Source organism: Bombina bombina, chromosome 1 (genome assembly GCF_027579735.1).
Source record: "Bombina bombina isolate aBomBom1 chromosome 1, aBomBom1.pri, whole genome shotgun sequence".
In the NCBI taxonomy this organism is placed as follows: domain Eukaryota; kingdom Metazoa; phylum Chordata; class Amphibia; order Anura; family Bombinatoridae; genus Bombina; species Bombina bombina.
In genome coordinates this window covers 738,491,626-738,515,339 of record NC_069499.1, presented here as the reverse complement: position 1 = coordinate 738,515,339, position 23,714 = coordinate 738,491,626, and the positions used below count along the sequence as shown (strand labels likewise).

The 23,714-nt window shown below is 39.7% G+C and overlaps 1 protein-coding gene across 1 annotated transcript in view; it reads left to right on the top strand.

Moving 5' to 3' along the window:
- The window catches only part of FRMD7 (FERM domain containing 7), a 299,794-nt gene that overhangs the window by 100,866 nt on the left and 175,214 nt on the right, over positions 1 to 23,714 (top strand). Inside the window, exons 6-7 of the mRNA XM_053714655.1 lie at positions 21,215 to 21,312; positions 22,450 to 22,564. Of these exons, the coding sequence (XP_053570630.1) occupies positions 21,215 to 21,312; positions 22,450 to 22,564 (213 nt within the window). The remainder of the gene's footprint in view (positions 1 to 21,214; positions 21,313 to 22,449; positions 22,565 to 23,714) is intronic.

The following is a 23,714-nucleotide window of genomic DNA, read 5'->3' as shown; positions in this document are numbered from 1 at the left end:
TGGGTGTAATCTGAGTATGCGGTAATAAATTAACATGAGCCTCTCCTCTGGGGCTAGCGGCCGAAGCTGTAGGGGAGACAAAACAAAAAAAAAAAGAAAAACAAAATGAAAAAGCATTAGGCAACGTTTATTAATCATTATGTAATTTAGATGCCTTCCAATGCTTATGAAAAGGATATATGCACACCTATTTTTTATAGAATCTGTTGATGTACTCTTATTGATTTAGCGCCACTGCCCAGGAGCACCAAATTAGCATAATGTTATACAGGTAGTATAATATTAGATTTTCCCCTAAGGGCATTGAAATATACTTGAAAAGATCTAACTCCCCCTAAATTCAATTTATTTTGATTTGGTTAGATAAACCACTAGATCTTCTTAATGAAGTGCACCGCAATAAAGCCTTCATGTGAGACTAGTTCTGGTTGATGTGTCCTATATCGTTATAGATAACAACAATCTATTGCAATCTTGTTTTGGGACACACCTGTTTGTTTTTTGTGTTTTGATATGTTATCCCCTGAATATTGTTAATCTGCAAAAAGAAATAAAAGGTCCAAGAGTGACCCACATAATAGATAAGGGTATAAAATGAGGAAGGATTTTTCTTTTATGTTTAGGTACACATCAATATGCCAAAGATGATATTAACACTCTAAGCCTTGTCTGTTAAATACGATGTATATGATTAATACTTGAGGCCTTGCATGTACCTCATACAATTTTATCTGTATGTATATTTTATTTTCCTCAATAAAAATTTATATATAAATAAAACTACTTCCAAAACTATTCAGCTTTGATATTAATGAGTTTTTTGGGTTCATTGAGAACATGGTTGTTGTTCAATAATAAAATTAATCCTCAAAAATACAACTTGCCTAATAATTCTGCACTCCCTGTATATATATATATATACATAAACATATTTTTATATATATATATATATATATATATATATATATATATATATATATACATACATATATATATATATATATATATATATATATATAAATATATACAGTATATATATATATATATATATATATATATATATATATATATATATATATAATATACATACATACACACACATATACATATAAATATACACACATACATATATAATATACATATATATACAATATCATGGATAGGATTGCACAATCATACCATAAGTAATGCCACGGTGCACTGCTAGTACAATAGCTAGTTTCTCCAAGAAGCAGGCAGCTCACTGGTCTTTGCAGTAAAAATACAAATTTATTTCTTCAGTTTAAAAAACAAACGTTTCGGCACTACATTGTGCCTTTGTCAATGTTACACAACAAGAATGTACAGAAGCAGAGTGCAACTAAGCACCCGAAATCTGATTTCAAATTTATATACACATATATATATATATACACATACATACATGAACATATATATATATATATATATATATATATATACACACATATATATATATATATACACACACATATATATACACACATATACACATATATATACACACATATACATACACACATATACATATATATATATATATATATACACACACACACATATACATATATATATATATATATATATATATAAACATATGTATACACAAACATATATATATATATATATATATATATAATATAATTTATGTAAGAACTTACCTGATAAATTCATTTATTTCATAGTGGCAAGAGCCCATGAGCTAGTGACGTATGGGATATATATTCCTACCAGGAGGGGGCAAAGTTTCCCAAACCTTTAAAATGCCTAAAAAACATAATTTATGTAAGAACTTACCTGATAAATTCATTTCTTTCATATTGGCAAGAGTCCATGAGCTAGTGATGTATGGGATATACAATCCTACCAGGAGGGGCAAAGTTCCCCGAACCTCAAAATGCCTATAAATACACCCTTCACCACACCCACAACTCAGTTTAACGAATAGCCAAGTAGTGGGGTGATAAAGAAAGGAGTAAAAAGCATCAACAAAGGAATTTGGAAATAATTGTGCTTAACAGAAAAAAATCATAACCACCATAGAAAGGGTGGGCCTCATGGACTCTTGCCAATATGAAAGAAATGAATTTATCAGTTAAGTTCTTACATAAATTATGTTTTCTTTCATGTAATTGGCAAGAGTCCATGAGCTAGTGATGTATGGGATAGCAATACCCAAGATGTGGAACTCCACAAAGAGTCACTAGAGAGGGAGGGATAAAATAAAAAACAGCCATTTTTTGCTGAAGAAAATTAATCCACAACCCAAAATATAAGTTTATTCTCATAAATGAAAGGAAAAAACTTAAAACATAAGCAGAAGAATCAAACTGAAACAGCTGCCTGAAGAACTTTTCTACCAAAAACTGCTTCCGAAGAAAAAAATACATCAAAACAGTAGAATTTAGTAAATGTATGCAAAGAAGACCAAGATGATCAACTGAAGCTTCATTCCTAAAAGCCCACATGTGGAAACTGAACTAGTAGAATGAGCTGTAATTCTCTGAGGCGGGGCTTGACCCGACTCCAAATAAGCTTGAAGAATCAAAAGCTTTAACCACGATGCCAAGGAAACGGCAGAAGCCTTCTGACCTTTCCTAGGACCAGAAAAGATAACAAATAGACTAGAAGTCTTCCTGAAATCTTTAGTAGCTTCAACATAATATTTCAGAGCTCTCACCACATCCAAAGAATGTAAAGATCTCTCTAAAGAATTCTTAGGATTAGGACACAAGGAAGGGACAACAATTTCTCTATTAATGTTGTTAGAATTCACAACCTTAGGTAAGAATTTAAATGAAGCCCGCAAAACTGTCTTATCCTGATGATAAATCAGAAAAGGAAGAGAGAGCAGATAATTCAGAAACTCTTCTAGCAGAAAATATGGCCAAAAGAAACAACACTTTCAAAGAAAGTAGTTTAATGTCCAAAGAATGCATAGGCTCAAATGGAGGAGCCTGTAAAGCCTTAAAAACCAAATTAAGACTCCAAGGAGGAGAGATTGATTTAATGACAGGCTTGATACGAACCAAAGCCTGAACAAAACAGTGAATATCAGGATGTTTAGCAATCTTTCTGTGAAATAAAACAGAAAGAGCAGAGATTTGTCCCTTTAAGGAACTTACAGATAAACTGTTATCCAAACCATCCTGAAGAAACTGTAAAATTCTAGGAATTCTAAAAGAATGCCAAGAGAATTTTATGAGAGGAACACCATGCAATGTAAGTCTTCCAAACTCGATAATAAATATTTCTAGAAAGAGATTTATGAGCCTGCAACATAGTATTAATCACAGAATCAGAGAAACCTCTATGACCAAGCACTAAGCGTTCAATTTCCATACCTTCAAATTTAATGATTTGAGATCCTAATGGAAAAACGGACCTTGAGACAATAGGTCCGGCCTTAATGGAAGTGGCCAAGGTTGACAACTGGACATCCGAACAAGATCTGCATACCAAAACATGAGAGGCCATGCTGGAGCCACCAGCAGCACAAATGATTGCTCCATGATGATCTTGGAGATCATTCTTGGCAGAAGAACTAAAGGCGGGAAAATATAAGCAGGTTGATAACACCAAGGAAGTGTCAACGCATCCACTGCTTCCGCCTGAGGATCCCTGGACCTGGACAGGTACCTGTGAAATTTCTTGTTTAGATGAGAAGCCATCAGATCTATTTCTTGAAGACCCCACATCTAAACATCCTGAGAAAACACATCTGGATGGAGGGACTACTCCCCCGGATATAAAGTCTGACAGCTGAGATAATCCGCTTCCCAATTGTCTATACCTGGGATATGAACCGCAGAAATTAGGCAGGAGCTGGATTCCGCCCAAGCAAGTATCCGGCATACTTCTTTCATAGCTTGAGGACTGTGATTCCCACCTTGATGATTGACATATGCCACAGTTGTGATATTGTCTGTCTGAAAACAAATGAACGGTTCTCTCTTTAACAGAGGCTAAATCTGAAGAGCCCTGAAAATCGCACGGAGTTCCAAAATATTGATTGGTAATCTTGCCTCTTGAGATTTCCAAACCCCTTGTGCTGTCAGAGATCCCCAAAGAGCTCCCCAAACTGAAAGACATCTGTTGTGATCACAGTCCAAGTTGGACGAACAAAAGAGGTCCCTAGAACTATACGGTGGTGATCTAACCACCAAGTCAGAGATAGTCGAACATTGGGATTTAAGGATATTAATTGTGATATCCTTGTATAATCCCTGCACCATTGGTTCAGCATACAAAGCTGGAGAGGTCTCATATGAAAACGAGCAAAGGGGATCGCGTCAGATGCTGCAGTCATGAGACCTAAAACTTCCATGCACATAGCTACTGAAGGGAATGACTGTGACTGAAGTTTCCGACAGGCTGAAATCAATTTTAAACGTCTCTTGTCTGTTAGAGACAGAGTCATGGACACTGAATCTATCTGGAAACCTAAAAAGGTGATCCATGTCTGAGGAATCAAATAACATTTTGGTAAATTGATCCTCCAACCATGTCTTTGAAGAAACAACACTAGTTGATTCGTGTGAGATTCGGCAGAATGTAAAGACTGAGCTAGTACCAATCGTCCAAATAAGGAAACACCGCAATACCCCGCTCTCTGATTGCAGAGAGTAGGGCACCAAGAACCTTTGAAAAGATTCTTGGAGCTGTCGCTAGGCCAAAAGGAAGAGTGACAAATTGGTAAAGCTTGTCTAGAAAAGAGAATCTCAGAAACTGATAATGATCTGGATGAATCGGAATATGAAGATATGCATCCTGTAAGTCTATTGTGGACATATAATGTCCTTGCTGAACAAAAGGCAGAATAGTCCTTATAGTCACCATTTTGAAAGTTGGCACTCTTACATAACGATTAAAAATTTTAAAATCCAGAACTGGTCTGAATGAATTTACCACCTCCATAGGAGGCAAAGTTTGTAAAACTGAATTGTGGGTGTGGTGAGGGGTGTATTTATAGGCATTTTGGGTTTTGGGAAACTTTGCCCCTCCTGGTAGGATTGTATATCCCATACATCACTAGCTCATGGACTCTTGACAATTACATGAAAGAAATACACCTCCCACCTCACTCATACCTTAGTTTAACGTGTAGCCAAGAAGTGAGGTGTAAAAGAAGGAGTAAAAAGCATACAAAAAGAGGAACTGGAAGAAAATAAAGTGATTTATACAAAAAATCATAACCACAAAAAATAGGGTGGGTCTCATAGACTCTTACCACTATGAATAAATTAATTTATCAGGTAAGTTCTTACATAAATTATGTTTTCTTTCATGTAAGTGGCAAGAGTCCATGAGCTAGTGACGTATGGGATATAATACCCAAGATGTGGAAATCCACGAGTCACTAGAAAGGGAGGGATAAATAACAACAGCTAAATCCACTGAGAAATTAAATCCAAAAAAATAGTTTTTTTTTTTTTAAATTTTAAAAAAACTCAAATCAAAGGCACTAGTCTAGAATCGAACTGAGGCAACTGCCTGAATAACCTTTCTACCAAAGGCTGCCTCCAAAGAAGCAAACACATCAAAATGGTAAAATTTTTATAAAAGTATGCAAAGAAGACCAAGTTGCTGCTTTGAAAATTTGATCAACTGAAGCTTCATTCTTAAAAACCTAAGAAGTGGCAACTGGTCTAGTACAATGAGCTGTAATTCTCTGAGGCGGACACGGCCCTGCCTCCAAATAAGCTTTGTGAATCAAATTTTTTAACCAAGATGCCAGAGAAATAGGAGAGGCTTTCTGACCTTTCCTTGAGCCAGAAAAATTGACAGGAGTTGGATTCTGCCCAAGAAAGTATCCGAGATACTTCTTTCATAGCTGAAGGACTGCAAGTCCCTCCTTGATGATTGACATATGCCACTGTTGTGATAATGTCTTTCTGAAAACAAATGTAAAGTTCTCTAAAATTTTAAAATATTGATTGGTAACCTCGTCTCTTGAGGATACTAAACCCCTTGTGCTGTCAGAGACCCCAAGACAGCTCCCCAACCTGTAAGACTTGCATCTGTTGAGATTACAGTCCAGGAAGGACGAACAAAGGAGGCCCCTTGAACAATAAGGTGATGGTCTAACCACCAAGTCAGAGAGAGATGAGTGTTGGGATTTAAGTATATCAGTTGTGATATCTGAGTATAATCCCTGCACCATTGGTGCAACATGCAAAGCTATAGAGGCCTCATATGAAAACAAGCAAAATGGATCGCGTCCGATGCTGCAGTCATTAGATCTAAAACTTCCATGCACATAGCCACTGAAGGGAAAGATAGAGACTGAAGGAATCAAGAATCTCTTTTGTAAATTGATCCTCCATGTCTTTGAAAAAAACCACACTTGTGTGAGATTCTGCTAGATAAAAAGATTGAGCTAGTACCAAAATATCATCCAAATAAGGAAACACTGCAATACCCTGCTCTCTGATTACAGATAGAAGGGCACCTAAAACTATTAAGAATATTCTTGGTGCTGTTGCAAGGTCAATGGAAAAGTGACAAATTGGCAATGCTGGTTTAGAAAAGAGAATCTCAGAAAAACATAATTTATGTAAGAACTTACCTGATAAATTCATTTCTTTCATATTGGCAAGAGTCCATGAGCTAGTGACGTATGGGATATACAATCCTACCAGGAGGGGCAAAGTTTCCCAAACCTCAAAATGCCTATAAATACACCCCTCACCACACCCACAATTCAGTTTAACGAATAGCCAAGTAGTGGGGTGATAAACAAAGGAGTAAAAAAGCATCAACGAAGAAATTTGGAAATAATTGTGCTTTATACAAAAAAAGCATAACCACCATAAAAAGGGTGGGCCTCATGGACTCTTGCCAATATGAAAGAAATGAATTTATCAGGTAAGTTCTTACATAAATTATGTTTTCTTTCATGTAATTGGCAAGAGTCCATGAGCTAGTGACGTATGGGATATCAATACCCAAGAAGTGGAACTCCACGCAAGAGTCACTAGAGAGGGAGGGATAAAAATAAACAACAGCCAAATGCTGAAAAAATATAAGTTATTCTCATAAAGAAAAGAAAAACTTAAAACATCAGCAGAAGAATCAAACTGAAACAGCTGCCTGAAGAACTTTTCTACCAAAAACTGCTTCAGAAGAAGCAAATACATCAAAACGGTAGAATTTAGTAAATGCTGCTTTGCAAATTTGATCAACTGAAGCTTCATTCTTAAAAGCTCACAAAGTGGAGACTGATCTAGTAGAATGAGCTGTAATTCTCTAAAGCGGGGCTTGACCCGACTCTAAATAAGCTTGATGAATTAAAAGCTTTAACGAAGAGGCCAAGGAAATAGCAGAGACCTTCTGACCTTTCCTAGGACCAGAAAATATAACAAATAGACTAGAAGTCTTCCTTAAATCTTTAGTAGCTTCAACATAATATTTCAAAGCTCTCACCACATCCAAAGAATGTAAGGATCTTTCCATTCTTCTTAGGATTAGGACACAAGGAAGGGACAACAATTACTACTATTACTACTAATGTTGTTAGAATTCACAACCTTAGGTAAAAATTCAAATGAAGTCTGCAAAACCGCCTTATCCTGATGAAAAATCAGAAAAGGAGATTCACAAGAAAGAGCAGATAGCGCAGAAACTCTTCTAGCAGAAGAGATAGCCAAAAGAAACAACACTTTCCAAGAAAGTAGTTTAATATCCAAAGAATGCATAGGCTCAAAAGGAGGAGCCTGTAACGCCTTCAAAACCAAAGAAAGCGAACCAGAGAAATTGATTTAATGACAGGCTTAATACGAACTAAAGTCTGTACAAAACAGTGAATATCAGGAAGATTAGCAATCTTTCTGTGAAATAAAACAGAAAGAGCAGAGATTTGTCCCTTCAAGGAACTAGCAGACAAACCCCTATCCAATCCATCCTGGAGAAACTGTAAAATTCTAGTAATTCTAAAAGAATGCCAAGAGAATTTATGAGAAGAACACCATGAAATGTAAGTCTTCCAAACTCGATAATAAATCTTCCTAGAGACAGATTTACGAGCTTGTAACATAGTATTAATTACTGAGTCAGAGAAACCTCTATGACTTAGTACTAAGCATTCAATTTCCATACCTTCAAATTTAATGATTTGAGATCCTGATGGAAAAACGGACCTTGAGACAATAGGTCCGGCCTTAACGGAAGTAGCCAAGGTTGGGAACTGGACATTCGAACAAGATCCGCATACCAAAACCTGTGGGGCCATGCTGGAGCCACCAGCAACACAAATGATTGTTCCATGATGATCTTGGAGATCAATCTTGGAAGAAGAACTAGAGGCGGGAAGATATAAGCAGGTTGATAACACCAAGGAAGTGTCAGTGCATCTACTGCTTCCGCCTGAGAATCCCTGGACCTGGACAGGTATCTGGGAAGATACTTGTTTAGATAAGAAGCCATCAGATCTATTTCTGGAAGACCCCACATCTGAACAATCTGAGAAAACACATCCGGATGGAGAGACCACTACCCTGGATGTAAAGTCTGATGGCTGAGATAATCCGCATCCCGATTGTCTACACCTGGGATATGAACCGCAGAATTTAGACAGGAGCTGGATTCCGCCCAAACAAGTATCCAAGATACTTCTTTCATAGCTTGGGGACTGTGAGTCCCACGCTGATGATTGACATATGCCACCGTTGTGATATTGTCTGTCTGAAAACAAATGAACGGTTCTCTCTTCAACAGAGGCCAAAACTGAAGAGATCTGAGAATTGCACAGAGTTCTAAAATAAAGACTTGCATCTTTTGTGATCACAGTCCAGGTTGGCCGAACAAAAGAGGCCCCTTGAACTAAACGCTGGTGATTTAACCACCACGTCAAAGAGTGTCGAACATTGGGATTTAAGGATATTAATTGTGATATCTTTGTATAATCCTGGCACCATTGATTCAGCATGCAAAGCTGGAGAGGTCTCATGTGAAAACGAGCAAAAGGAATCGCGTCCGATGCTGCAGTCATGAGGCCTAAAACTTCCATGCACATAGCCACTGAAGGGAATGACCGAGACTGAAGGTGCCGACATGCTGCAACCAATTTCAAACGTCTCTTGTCTGTTAGAGACAGTCATGGACACTGAATCTATCTGGAAACCTAAAAAGGTGACCCTTGTCTGAGGAATCAAAAATCTTTTTGGTAAATTGATCCTCTAACCATGATTTAGAAGAAACAAAACTAGTTGATTCGTGTGTGATTCTGCAGAACGTAAAGACTGAGCTAGTACCAAGATATCATCCAAATAAGGAAACACTGCAATACCCTGTTCTCTGATTACAGAGAGTAGGGCACCCAGAACCTTTGAAAAGATTCTTGGAGCTGTTGCTAGGCCAAATGGAAGAGCAACAAATTGGTAATGCTTGTCTAGAAAAGAGAATCTCAGGAACTGATAATGTTCTGGATGAATCGGAATATGAAAGTAAGCATCCTGCAAGTCTATTGTAGACATATAATGTCCTTGCTGAACAAAAGGCAGAATAGTCCTTATAGTCACCATCTTGAAAGTTGGTACTCTTACATAACGATTCAAAATTTTCAGATCCAGAACTGGTCTGAATGAATTTTCTTCTTTGGGACAATGAATAGATTTGAATAAAACCCCAGACCTTGTTCCTGAAAAGATACCGGCATGATTACCCCTGAAACCTCCAGGTCTGAAACACACTTCAGGAAAGCCTGGGCTTTTACTGGATTCACTGGGATTCGTGAGAGAAAAAATCTTCTCACAGGAGGTCTTACTCTGAATCCTATTCAGTACCCCTGAGAGACAATGCTCTGAATACATTGATTTTAGACAGAATTTGCCCAAACATCCTTGAAAAACCTTAATCTGCCCCCTACCAGCTGAGCTGGAATGAGGGCCGCACCTTCATGCGGACTTAGGGGCTGACTTTGGTTTCTTAAAAGGCTTGGATTTATTCTAATTTGAAGAAGGCTTCCAATTGGAAACAGATTCCTTGGGGGAAGGATTAGGTTTTTGTTCCTAATTTTGACGAAAGGAACGAAAACGATTAGAAGCCTTAGATTTACCCTTAGGTTTTTTTATCCTGAGGCAAAAAAACTCCCTTCCCCCCCAGTAACAGTTGAAATAATAGAATCCAACTGAGAACCAAATAAATTATTACCTTGGAAAGAAAGAGATAATAATCTACAGGGAGTGCAGAATTATTAGGCAAATGGGTATTTTGACCACATCATCCTCTTTATGCATGTTGTCTTACTCCAAGCTGTATAGGCTCGAAAGCCTACTACCAATTAAGCATATTAGGTGATGTGCATCTCTGTAATGAGAAGGGGTGTGGTCTAATGACATCAACACCCTATATCAGGTGTGCATAATTATTAGGCAACTTCCTTTCCTTTGGCAAAATGGGTCAAAAGAAGGACTTGACAGGCTCAGAAAAGTCAAAAATAGTGAGATATCTTGCAGAGGGATGCAGCACTCTTAAAATTGCAAAGCTTCTGAAGCGTGATCATCGAACAATCAAGCGTTTCATTCAAAATAGTCAACAGGGTCACAAGAAGCGTGTGGAAAAACCAAGGCGCAAAATAACTGCCCATGAACTGAGAAAAGTCAAGCGTGCAGCTGCCAAGATGCCACTTGCCACCAGTTTGGCCATATTTCAGAGCTGCAACATCACTGGAGTGCCCAAAAGCACAAGGTGTGCAATACTCAGAGACATGGCCAAGGTAAGAAAGGCTGAAAGATGACCACCACTGAACAAGACACACAAGCTGAAACGTCAAGACTGGGCCAAGAAATATCTCAAGACTGATTTTTCTAAGGTTTTATGGACTGATGAAATGAGAGTGAGTCTTGATGGGCCAGATGGATGGGCCCGTGGCTGGATTGGTAAAGGGCAGAGAGCTCCAGTCCGACTCAGACGCCAGCAAGGTGGAGGTGGAGTACTGGTTTGGGCTGGTATCATCAAAGATGAGCTTGTGGGGCCTTTTCGGGTTGAGGATGGAGTCAAGCTCAACTCCCAGTCCTACTGCCAGTTTCTGGAAGACACCTTCTTCAAGCAGTGGTACAGGAAGAAGTCTGCATCCTTCAAGAAAAACATGATTTTCATGCAGGACAATGCTCCATCACACGCGTCCAAGTACTCCACAGCGTGGCTGGCAAGAAAGGGTATAAAAGAAGAAAATCTAATGACATGGCCTCCTTGTTCACCTGATCTGAACCCCATTGAGAACCTGTGGTCCATCATCAAATGTGAGATTTACAAGGAGGGAAAACAGTACACCTCTCTGAACAGTGTCTGGGAGGCTGTGGTTGCTGCTGCACGCAATGTTGATGGTGAACAGATCAAAACACTGACAGAATCCATGGATGGCAGGCTTTTGAGTGTCCATGGAAAGAAAGGTGGCTATATTGGTCACTGATTTGTTTTTGTTTTGTTTTTGAATGTCAGAAATGTATATTTGTGAATGTTGAGATGTTATATTGGTTTCACTGGTAAAAATAAATAATTGAAATGGGTATATATTTGTTTTTTGTTAAGTTGCCTAATAATTATGCACAGTAATAGTCACCTGCACACACAGATATCCCCCTAAAATAGCTATAACTAAAAACAAACTAAAAACTACTTCCAAAACTATTCAGCTTTGATATTAATGCGTTTTTTGGGTTCATTGAGAACATGGATGTTGTTCAATAATACAATTAATCCTCAAAAATACAACTTGCCTAATGATTCTGCACTCCCTGTAGACTTAGATGTCATTTCCGCATTCCAAGATTTAAGACACAAAGCTCTTCTAGCTAAAATAGCTAAAGACATGGATCTAACATCAATTTTGATAATATCAAAAATAGCATCACAAATAAAATGATTAGCATGTTGTAGTAAACTAACAATGGTCTATAAGTCAGAATCCAATTCTTGTTGTGCTAAATTCTCCAACCAAAAAGTTGAAGCAGCTGCAACATCAGCCAAAGAAATTGCAGGCCTAAGAAGATGACCTGAATATAAAAATTAAGTACTTCTATAGGAATAGTGGTTCGTTTAGCAAGAGTAGAAATAGCCCCATCAACTTTGGGGATCTTTTTCTAAAACTCCATTGAAATTGCTGGTAAAGGATACAATTTTTTAAACCTTGCAGAAGGATTAAAAGGAGTACCCAGCTTATTCCATTCCTTAGAAATCATATCAGAAATAGTATCAGGAATAGGAAAAACCTCTGGAGTAACCACAGGAGGTTTAAAAACAGAATTTAAATGTTTACTGGTTTTAATATCAAGAGGACTAGCTTCTTCAATATCCAAAGTAATTAACACTTCTTTTAACAAAGAACGCATATACTTTAAATAAATAAGTAGATTTGTCAGTGTCAATCTCTGAGGAAGGATCTTCTGAATCAGATAGATCCTCATCAGAGGAGGATTATTCATTATGTTGTTGGTCATTTGAAATTTCATCAACTTTATGAGAAGTTTTAAAAACCCTCTTACGCTTTTTAGAAGGTGGAAAAGCAGACAACGCCTTCTGAATAGAATCAGTAACAAATTCTTTAAAATTCATAGGTATATCATGTACATTAGAAGTTGAAGGATCTGCAACCGGCAATGTACTATTACTGATGGACCACTATCTGCATGTAAAAGTTTATCATGACAACTAATACAAATGACATTAGGAGATATAATCTCCACAATTTTACAACAAATGCACTTAGCTTTGGTAGAACCGATGTCAGGCAGCAAAGTTCCAACAGATACTTCTGAGGCAGGATCAGATTGAGACATCTTGCAAAATGTAAAAGAAAAAACAAAATATAAAGCAAAATTATCAATTTCCTTATATGACAGTTTCAGGAATGCAAATAGCATAGCCCTCTGACATAGAAAAAGGCAAGAGGCAAAAGCAATGGGGCAATAAATAATGAAAAAAGTTTGGTGGCAAGTATGACGCACAACGTAACTGAAATTTTTTTTGGCGCCAACCATGTCCGGAAATGACACACTCGCGTCACTAATGACGCAACCCTGTGTGAAACCTTTGCGTCAATTACGATGCCGGAAATGACGAACTTGCGTCAATGGACGTGCTTTTCGTGCCAAACAATTCTCGTGCCAAGAATGACGCAATAAAGTGTAGCATTTGGCGCACCCGCGAGACTAAGTCAGCCCACAATTTGAAACAAAGTAGTCAATTGAAAAAAAAGACTAAACCCCAGGTAAGAAAAATATTTCTTAATATTAACTTTCCCAAATATGAAAATGACAATCTGCAAAAGGAAATACATGAACCTGACTTATGGCAAATATAAGTACAATACATATATTTAGAACTTTATATAAATGCATAAAGTGCCAAACCATAGCTGAGGTGTCTTGAGAAATAAAAACATACTTACCCAAAGACACCCATCCACATATAGCAGATAGCCAAACCAGTACTGAAACAGTTATCGTAGAGGTAATGGTATATGAGAGTATATCGTCGATCTGAAAAGGGAGGTAGGAGATGAATCTCTACGACCGATAACAGAGAACCTATGAAAAAGACCCCCGTTAGGAAAATCATTGCATTCAATAGGTGATACTCTCCACGTCCCTCTGACATTCGCTGTACTCTGAGAGGAATCGGGCTTCAAAATGCTGAGAAGCGCATGTCAACGTAAAAATATATTTTTTTTTTATTGTACCACTGTGTCCAGTGGTACAATACCACTGGATACATATACCAAAATTACATTATTTTATAATATTTTTTATTCATTTTTTGGTATAACATTTTTTGGATACCTTATGTGGACATTTGGAGTGGTATATTCATTTGGTTGGACACTTGAATATTTAGCACGACCATCTGTTGGATATTAATTACCATATGGTTTTTAAATTTTCAATTTTAATTTTTTCATATATATTTTTCCATATATATTTTCCTATATTTTTTTTCATCAATTTCACACATATATATATATATTTTTTCTCACAGTTTACTCACATTTTTAACGTGTACACGTTCACTCAGGTACCTTACCGATATTTTAACCGGTTATCATTTCCTAATACAGAGCTGGATTACTTATATCCTAATATATTGTATTTCATTAGTATCTTCATTTTTTGTATTGTATTTCAAGTGTATGTGTATTATTTAATTATATTGTATATTGTATTTAATTATATTGTATATCGTATACAATTCCTAACTCTCATTGTATAATTACATACTCCTTTGAGGGATCTACACTGATATTGTGAGCAAATCCTGTTTTATTATAGATTGTTTTAAATAAATACACCTAGATTACGAGTTTTGCGTTAACAGGGGTGCGGTGCTAATGAGCAGTTTATGCTCACCGCTCACTTGCATACAACGCTGGTATTACGGGTTTTTAAAAAACCCGGCGTTAACCGCAAAAAAGTGAGCGAAGAGCAAAATTTAGCTCCACATCTCACCTCAATACCAGCGCTGCTTACGGTAGCGGTGAGCTGGCTAAACGTGTTCATGCACGATTTCCCCATAGGAATCAATGGGGGAGAGCCGGCTGAAAAAAAACTAACACCTGCAAAAAAGCAGCGTAAAGCTCCTAACGCAGCCCTATTGATTCCTATGGGGAAATACATTTTATGTCTATACCTAACACCCTAACATGAACCCCGAATCTAAACACCCCTAATATTACACTTATTAACCCCTTGTCAGGGTTTTTTTCCCTGTTGTGTTTGCCATGTGCTGCTGGCAGCCATTTTACTCACCTCTCTTCCTGACTATGGTGCATTGTGGGGGATGCTGCTCTATTCCTGCACTTCCTTTTATGGCCAGACTGGTGTGCATCATCCATGTGAGACAGGATGCAGTCTCAGAATTGTGATGTCATCACTTATTATTTAAAGGGCCTCTGTTCAGTATGCTTTGCCTTTGCGTTGTCTCAGACCTGTTTGTGAGAGTTCCTGTGTATTACCTGGCTGCCTGACATCCTTCCTGGTTCCTGATCCCTGGCTTGTTCCTGACTCTGCTGTTTTCCTTGTTCCTGATTCCGGCTCGTCTGACTATTCGCTTTGGCTCCTGACTTGGCTCGTCTGACTACCAGCTCTGGTTTTGATTCCTGGCTTGTTATTTGACTTGTGGACTTTTTCTTATTTTTTGCTATTAATAAAGGTGTGATTATTTTTGCACTTCTCGTCTCTGATTCCTGGCACCCTGACACCCCTAATCTGCCACCACCGACATCGCAGACACCAGCATTATATTATTAACCCCTAGTTAATAACTATTTAATAACTATTATACCTAGTTAAAATAAATACAAAGTTGCCTGTAAAATAAAAATAAACCCTAAGCTAGATACAATGTAACTATTAGTTATATTGTAGCTATCTTAGGGTTTATTTTACAGGTAAGTATATAGTTTTAAATAGGAATTATTTAGTTAATGATAGTAATTTTATTTAGATTTATTAAAATTATATTTCAGTTGGGGGGGGGTTGGTATAGGGTTAGAGTTAGGTTTAGGGGTTAATACATTGAAAATAGTGGCGGCGACGTTGGGGGCAGCAGATTAGGGGTTAATAAATGTAGGTAGGTGTCGGCGATGTTAGGGCAGGCAGATTAGGGGTTAATAATATTTAACTAGTGTTTGCGATGCGGGAGTGCCGCGGTTTAGGGGTTAATATGTTTATTATAGTAGCGGCGATGTCCGGTTCGGCAGATTAGGGGGTTAATAATTTTATTTTAGTGTTTGCGATGTGAGGGGGCCTCAGCTTAGGGGTTAATAGGTAGTTTATGGGTGTTAGTGTACTTTTTAGCACTTAAGTTAAGAGTTTTATGCTACGGCGTCGTAGTGTAAAACTCTTAACTACTGACTTTAAAATGCGGTACCAGGCTTGAAAGGTGAGGCTGTACCACTCACTTTTGGTTAGACTCATAATACCGGCGTTATGCAAGTCCCATTGAAAATATAGGATACGCAATTGACGTAAGTGGATTTGCGGTATTTCCGAGTCTGGACAAAAAAGTGAGCGGTGAGCCTGTACCTGCAAGACTCGTAATACCAGCGGGCGTTAAAAAGCAGCGTTGGGACCTCTCAACGCTGCTTTTTAACCCTAACGCACAACTCGTAAGCTAGCCGATAGTTTTTTAATATTTGAATCCTCATTATGGCTTTTTGTATATAAATTCACAGAGGTTCTAATAGTCATATCCCCTCACCAATATTGGTTAACTTTTATTAGTTATAGATCGTTTATTGTCTGCTATTCTATTACATATACCATTTTAATAATTGGTACTGTTCACATCATCTATCCTGCTATATATACCTTAGCCAATTTGGCGCTCCTATACTGCTTTTATTTATCAGAGACAGACAGAGGTCAGCAACAATAAGACAATCCATCAGTTCAGGGGTTAACCAGTAGAATGGTCAGAGACAAGCAAAGTTCAATAACGTTAAGGCAATCTGGAGTATCAGCAAAGACAGAAAATTAAAGTAGCACCAAGGAGCACAAGACAACCTATACTTGGGCAGTGTAGTAAGGAAAAGGAAGCACTTACATAGGCACAGATTGGCGCCAAGGAGAAAACACTGGTGCAATCTAGGCAGCATTCAGGAAGAGACAGCGTGTAGCAATGAAGTAATAGCCGCACGCCCATCACCGCCACATCCATAGCAACGGCCATAGCAATGGACAATCGGCAGCGGGATGACACACTCACTATCTTCATCAGATCAAAGTGCAAGTTTTCAATATAAACCAACAAATCTCACCAGAGACATGTAAACATATGTTAAAACAGAGGTTTACAGGTATATATACAGCTATTTTTCATAAACTTCAATCTCAAGCTCCATATACCAGAATGTCAGCATCATGCAGTAAAACCCCATATACAATGGTATTGTGCAAAATGTCCCAGCATAAGCTGCACTTGTTTCAGCATTTCCCAGCAGAGGCTCCATATATACTGTAATTGGTCAGAATACCCCTGCACATGCACCAATATACACTGGCATTAGTCAGCATCTCAAAGATCCCATATCCTTTGCCTAGCACAGTCCTATATACACTAGGATCAGCATCCCCCAACACAACCCCCATGTCATAAACAAAGAGTTCCTGAGCACTTACAGACAGTGTTTCTTCAAGCTGTTTGCAGTCATTATACAATAAAATCTTATATTCCCTTAATAAATGCTTCCAAACTTCAGGAACAGCCAATTAATCAGCTTATGTATAAACACTTCACAATTGTAACACATCTCCCAATGGCAAATACTTGTTTAGTCAGTCACACCATATCAAGTTATTCACTATACTACATACTCTATCAGAAAATGCAAGTCAGTATGGGACAATATCTGTTTACCCCAGGCTTGCTATTCCATGATCTCTGCTAATCATAGCCTTTAGATCATAATACAAGCCTTCTCTGGGAATCGCAAAGTGACACCCCTCTATCGTATCGACTCAGAATACAAGTGCGCTTCCCTGAATGAACCTTAGGGGGAACGGTGTCCACTAGAAATAAAATAAAATCCTTTATTTCTCCAAAGGGGCAAGGTGAAACAGAACTGGGACAATGGGGCATATTTATCAAGGTCTGGCGGACCTGATCCGATACCTCGCTGAATACGGCGAGCAATACACTCGCCGTATTCAGCATTGCACCAGCAGCTCACAAGAGCTGCTGGTGCAACACCGCCCCCTGCAGACTCGCGGCCAATAGGCCACCAGCAGGGGGGTGTCAATCAACCCGATCGTACTCGATTGGTTTGTATTGTGGCGATGTGTGTGTCTTTGTGACCGCTGCTTTATAACTGCTGTTTCTGGCGAGTCTGAAGACTCACCAGAAACAGGGGCCATCAAGCTCCATACGGAGCTTGTTAAATAGAGCCCCTATGTTTCAAGCTCAAAAGCCCTTAATCATGTTTCATGACATGATTGAGGGCTTTTAAGGTTGAAACATTGTCTCAGTTCTGTTTCACCTTGACCTTTATAGAGAAATAAAGGATTTTATTTTATTTCAAGTGCCTGGACTTTTCTGTTTCTTGTATGTGATGGATACCCCAGCTACCCCGACTGGGTATCTCCGCCAAAGGGGTCCTGCTTCCTCCCTGCCAACTGCAGCTATGTAGCTGGCAAGTGACCACAGCCTGTAGCCACCCCTGATGCCCGACAGCACCAGTAATCAGTGTCCCACCCTGTGGCAGACTACAGCTACCCCGACTGAGTAGCTCTGCCAGATGGTCCTTTCTCTGCCTGGAACAGGCTGCTATGTAGCCCAGGAAAGTGATTCAAGCAGGAGCCCACCCAAATAACTAGACAGACTAGCATTCAGGTGAAAATAGAACTGCTTTATTGCACAGAAAACACAGCTTTTATACATTTCCAACAAATGGGGGTAGTTACTACACAATCAATAGAAAGGGGTTCTGCTTACGGGGAGGGAGGATGACTACCTACGCTCCCAGGGGATGGCTCTGCTGCTGGGGAGAGAGACCGACTGTCTCCTCTCCCGGCTCCTGGCTCTGTCGCTGGGGAGAGAGACCGACTGTCTCTTCTCCCAGGAAGGGGTTCTGCTTATGGGGAGGGAGGAAGACTACCTCCGCTCCCAGGGGATGGCTCTGCTGCTGGGGAGAGAGACCGACTGTCTCCTCTCCCAGAAAGGGGTTCTGCTTACGGGGAGGGAGGACAACTACCTATGCTCCCAGGGGATGGCTCTGCTGTTGGGGAGAGAGACTGGACTGTCTCCTCTCCCGGCTCCTGGCTCTGTCGCTGGGGAGAGAGACAGACTGTATCCTCTCCCAGGAAGGGGTTCTGCTTACGGGGAGGGAGGACGACTATCTCTGCTCCCAGGGGATGGCTCTGCCACTGGGGAGAGAGACCGACTGTCTCCTCTCCCAGGAAGGGGTTCTGCTTACGGGGAGGGAGGACGACTACCTTTGCTCCCAGGGGATGGCTCTGCCACTGGGGAGAGAGACCAACTGTCTCCTCTCCCAGGAATGGGTTCTGCTTATGGGAAGGGAGGATGGCTACCTCCGCTCCCAGGGGATGGCTCTGCTGCTGGGGAGAGAGACCGCCTGTCTCCTCTCCCTGCTCCTGGCTCTGCAGCTGGGGAGAGAGACCGACTGTCTCCTCTCCCAGGAAGGGGTTCTGCTTACGGGGACGGAGGACGCCTACCTGCTCTCCCTGGTTTCCTGGAGCTGTTACAGGTGCTGGGCAGAGGCCAGCAGCTCTCTGCCCTGTTGCCAGCGCTTCTGCTGGGGTGGCTCCTTTGTCCAGGTCTATAAGCTCGGGCCCAGGCTGCTGATCTGTATCTAGCAGCTCGTCGTCACTTATGCTCTGTTGCCACTCATCTGAGGCCAACCTTCATGATTCCCAGAGTGCTGCACCACAGCTCCATGCAGACTCTGTGGCATGCTGCAGAACTCGGTCTAGCAGCCTCTTGTATGCCTTTTCCAGTTCCCATTCTTGGACAATAAGCGATACCATATCGGATACCAGCCAGGGTACCCCCGAGAGATCCAACAGCTGCTCTCGATAGAGGCCAATGTTCGTTACTCTCAGTTTCGCCCCACTCCCAAATTCTGGATCTTCTGTCAACTTTTCCAATAGTAACCCAGGGCCGCCAAAGCCCTCTGAGGGGGAGCAATCCTCAAGCCATGGCCGTGCTTGCATAGCGAACCATCGGAGGTCCCGGTAGCCAGTCGATCTAGTTCCGATAGCCATTCCTCCCTGGGCTGCTCTCCCAGGAAAAGCACTCGCAAGTCCCACTGGACCCAGTACCTCTCATGATCTGTGGGGAGGACCTTTCCATCACAATCCTTTTCTTGTTGAAGCCTCTCCCTCCATAGTTGCCGGCGGACAATGCTCCTGCAACTCATCTGGTCCAGTTCAGAACCAGGACCGTCCAGCTGGGTCAGTGCCTCCTGTACTCTCTTTAGGTACTCGGCTTCCATAGTTACCAGCTACTGTGGCCCTTCTCTGTCAGCAGAAATTGTGTGGAAGAAGCAGATGCCACCACTGCCAACCAATGTGATGGATACCCCGGCTACCCCGACTGGGTAGCTCCGCCAAACGGGTCCCTGTCGACTGCAGCTATGTAGCTGGCAAGTGACCACAGCCTGTAGCCACCCCTGATGCCCGACAGCACCAGTACTCAGTGTCCCATCCTGTGGCAGACTCCAGCTACCCCGACTGGATAGCTCTGCCAGAGGGTCCTTTCTCTGCCTGGAACAGGCTGCTACGTAGCCCAGGAAAGTGATTCTAGCAGGAGCCCACCCAAATAACTAGACAGACTAGCATTCAGGTGAAAATAGAACTGCTTTATTGCATAGAAAACACAGCTTTTATACATTTCCAACAAATGGGGGTAGTTACTACACAATCAATAGAAACAAATATTATACAATGAGACAAACATCAGACAATGGTTAGTTAAACAAGATTCTAATCACATCCTGACTTACAAAAGGACAATGGATGACTCACACAATAACAGAAAGACACTTCACACCTAGACTAGATAACAACAGGTGTGAGGTTATAGGGGGTAGGGGTTTAACCCTTGCAGCCTGGTATCCGTGACATTGTACATGAGGGACTGGCCTTCCCTCTCCATGCCTGCAGGTGTGGAGGTGCTGCCCAAACCACTCTAGTAATATATTTGAGATGTAGGTACAAACATACCATTTATGCCTCTAGAATCCCCTGGAAAGCTCACTGCCAGCACCAACACACACCTTTTGTTTTAGCGAGCAAGACGAAGTTACCATAGAAAACAGACATGAATATTTTCAGTTACAAACATTTATACAATTTGTTTTGCAAGTGCGTTTCCAATATGTTGTGCTTGCAATTATTGTATTTGCAAGTTGCTATGGGTTCTGATGGGTTTGATATGGGAGATACCATTTATTGGACGCCTCCCGCAACTATAAATGTTAATTGCAGGAATACCCACTAACAAAACATTGGACAAAGTATGTGAAGTGATGCTCAATTAATTTTGAACATGATTTCGCCTTTTTAAGCCCCTCGCCCATCTAATGAGTGTATAGGAATCTATGCCAATGTACTAAGTTAACTTTTTCCAAGCCAGATAAATACTGAATGGTTTTGAAATAACAGAAATATTATGATCTAGGCCCTGCTCCTATATATGAAGTCCATCCCTTAGAAATGATGTTCTTACTTTTATTTTAATATAGATACCTATTTGCTTTGCAAATGAAAAAGGATTTGGCATCTGGAAGATTATCTTGCAATGACAACAGTGCAGCTTTAATGGCATCCTATATTCTGCAAGGTAAGTAAAGAAATGTATTTGTGAAAGTATATAAGGATACACACAGTTTTTATTATTCCATTCCATGTGTTATGAAATTACATGGTTTTCCATAATCTTATTTGATTTTACTTTTCTCTATCCCTTATCCCAAGGACCGAATTAGGGCTAGATTACGAGTGGAGCACTTTTTAGCGCTCACGCTTGTGCCTTACCTTCGCTAGACAAAGGCTTTTTGCAAGTGTCGGGTTGTGCTCATATTACAAGTTGAAAGTAAAAGGTTAGTGTGTGAGCAAAGAACCAGTGTGTGCAAAAAGTTGTACTTAGAATATCCATAGAATATAATGGAGTGCAAAAACTGCAAAAATAATACCCAGCAAAACTAACATACTGGCACGCTAACCCGACCGCGAGTGCTAAACACAACAAGAAATAAGAACATTTCACATTCCAATGTTCTTCACAGGGTAGAATATGTTCTTAAATAAATATATCTGTTTTATTATATATAGGTATAGATATATATAGGAATATCTATATAAAAATTCCCCTATGTGAAGAACATTCGAATGTGAAATATTTACAGTAAATACACAGTTAAAAACTCTATTAAATATGATTTTACATGTTTTTAGCTACTTGATTATAAGTGTAACTGTGATATTAAATGTTTTTACAACTTTTTTTGTCTCGCATAACAGTTAACCAGAGCTCTAAAATCACGTTAACACAACGCATGTTAAATTCGATTACGCTCAAGCAAACACATTTACTTTCAACTTAAGCGTGCTATTTCCTTTGTGTACAAAGAGCTGCAAAATACCCCATATCGCTCACACGCTACAGTTAGCCCTTGATTATTTTTGTCTAAGAACTACATTAAGCCACCAATAAGCAAGCGTAACCCATCTTCTGAACCAAAAATGGGCCGGCTTAAGCTTTACATTCCTGCTTTTTAAATAAAGATAGCAAAAGAATGAAGAAACGAAGAACGAAGAAAAATTGATAATAGGAGTAAATTAGAAAGTTGCTTAAAATTGCATGCTCTATGTGAATATATCTGAAAAATTTGGGTTTAGTATCCCTTTAAGCTTTCCCATCAATGTATTCATAACTTTTGTATGACATGTAGATATAGATGTCTGTTTTTCCTTGCAGCAGAGCTGGGAGATTTTGATGAAGAAACCGCTAGAAAGCACTTGGAACAGAACCAGTATGTACCCAATCAGGAATATTTGGACAATAAGATCCTGAAATATTATCAGCGTCACATGTAAGTATAATTATTTCATGCAGTGAGTGACCTAAAAGGACAGTTATAGTGCGGACACAACATGTTCTAATTTGTTATAGCATATAATTGTATCACTAGCGACCCTGTCTGTGTGATTAGGGGAGATGCCACAAGCCCCCCAGGTAAAATGCGGATTTATCTGCCGATCCCTTGGTCTACAGAGTGCTGTTCCTTGTGTGATGCTGCAGACCTTCCAGGTCTACAGTCTGCTCCACCTTGTGAGAGCATTGGCACTCTGCTTGCACTGCCTCAGATGGGACATCTGTTGGAAGCAGTCAGCTGAGGTAGTCATAGGTGCTGACAGGTAAGTACAATGCACCTTTATAACTCACTTGCTATTACAATTATCATGTACACATGATTCGCATAGCCTGAAGACACATATAGACACACACACTCACACTCACACTACACAACTTCTACAACAGTTCTAAAGGCATTTTTGGGCACTTTTAAAACTTTTTTTTTAAAAAATGGGTTACTGCTGCTTTAAATTTAGTTAGGCTTAGTGTTACAGGAGAATTTAACACAGCCCTCTTTACTCACCTGCACTAAAATGCAGGATTTTGACACTGACATTCATCTCTGGTGTGCAAGGGTTAAACAATTTTTGGCACAGTTTTAGTGTACCTTCCTTACTTCTCCCTCCTGCTTCTGAAGCACAGTAGCCAACTTAGTCATGTTGGGACAAGCTTTCAGGATCAGGGGAGGTGGTGAGCTTACCTAAATAGTTGGGCAAATGATATATAACCCTTAGTTTGCTGTGTTTAATTGTTTATGTAACCATTAATGTTTTCTACAGTTTGTTACAGCATTTAGATACCATTATACCTCACTGTATTCTTTAACAGGGATGATCAATTTTACATTGTGTTGTTACCATCTATTGTTCACCTTTGGGGTCAAGAACATGTGTTACTTTATACTACTTCTGTGCTTATATCTATCTTAAATACATCAGATTCTGTACTTACTATATTTCCCATTCTTTGTATTCTACTATGGAGCACATTGGTGCAGCTCAGGTCTCTGGAACATCAGCTGATCCGTTGGAAGGGAGATCTACAGATAATTTAACCCCTTCCAATTGGTGTATACATTGTAAGGATATTCAGGTGTGTCTCCCTGT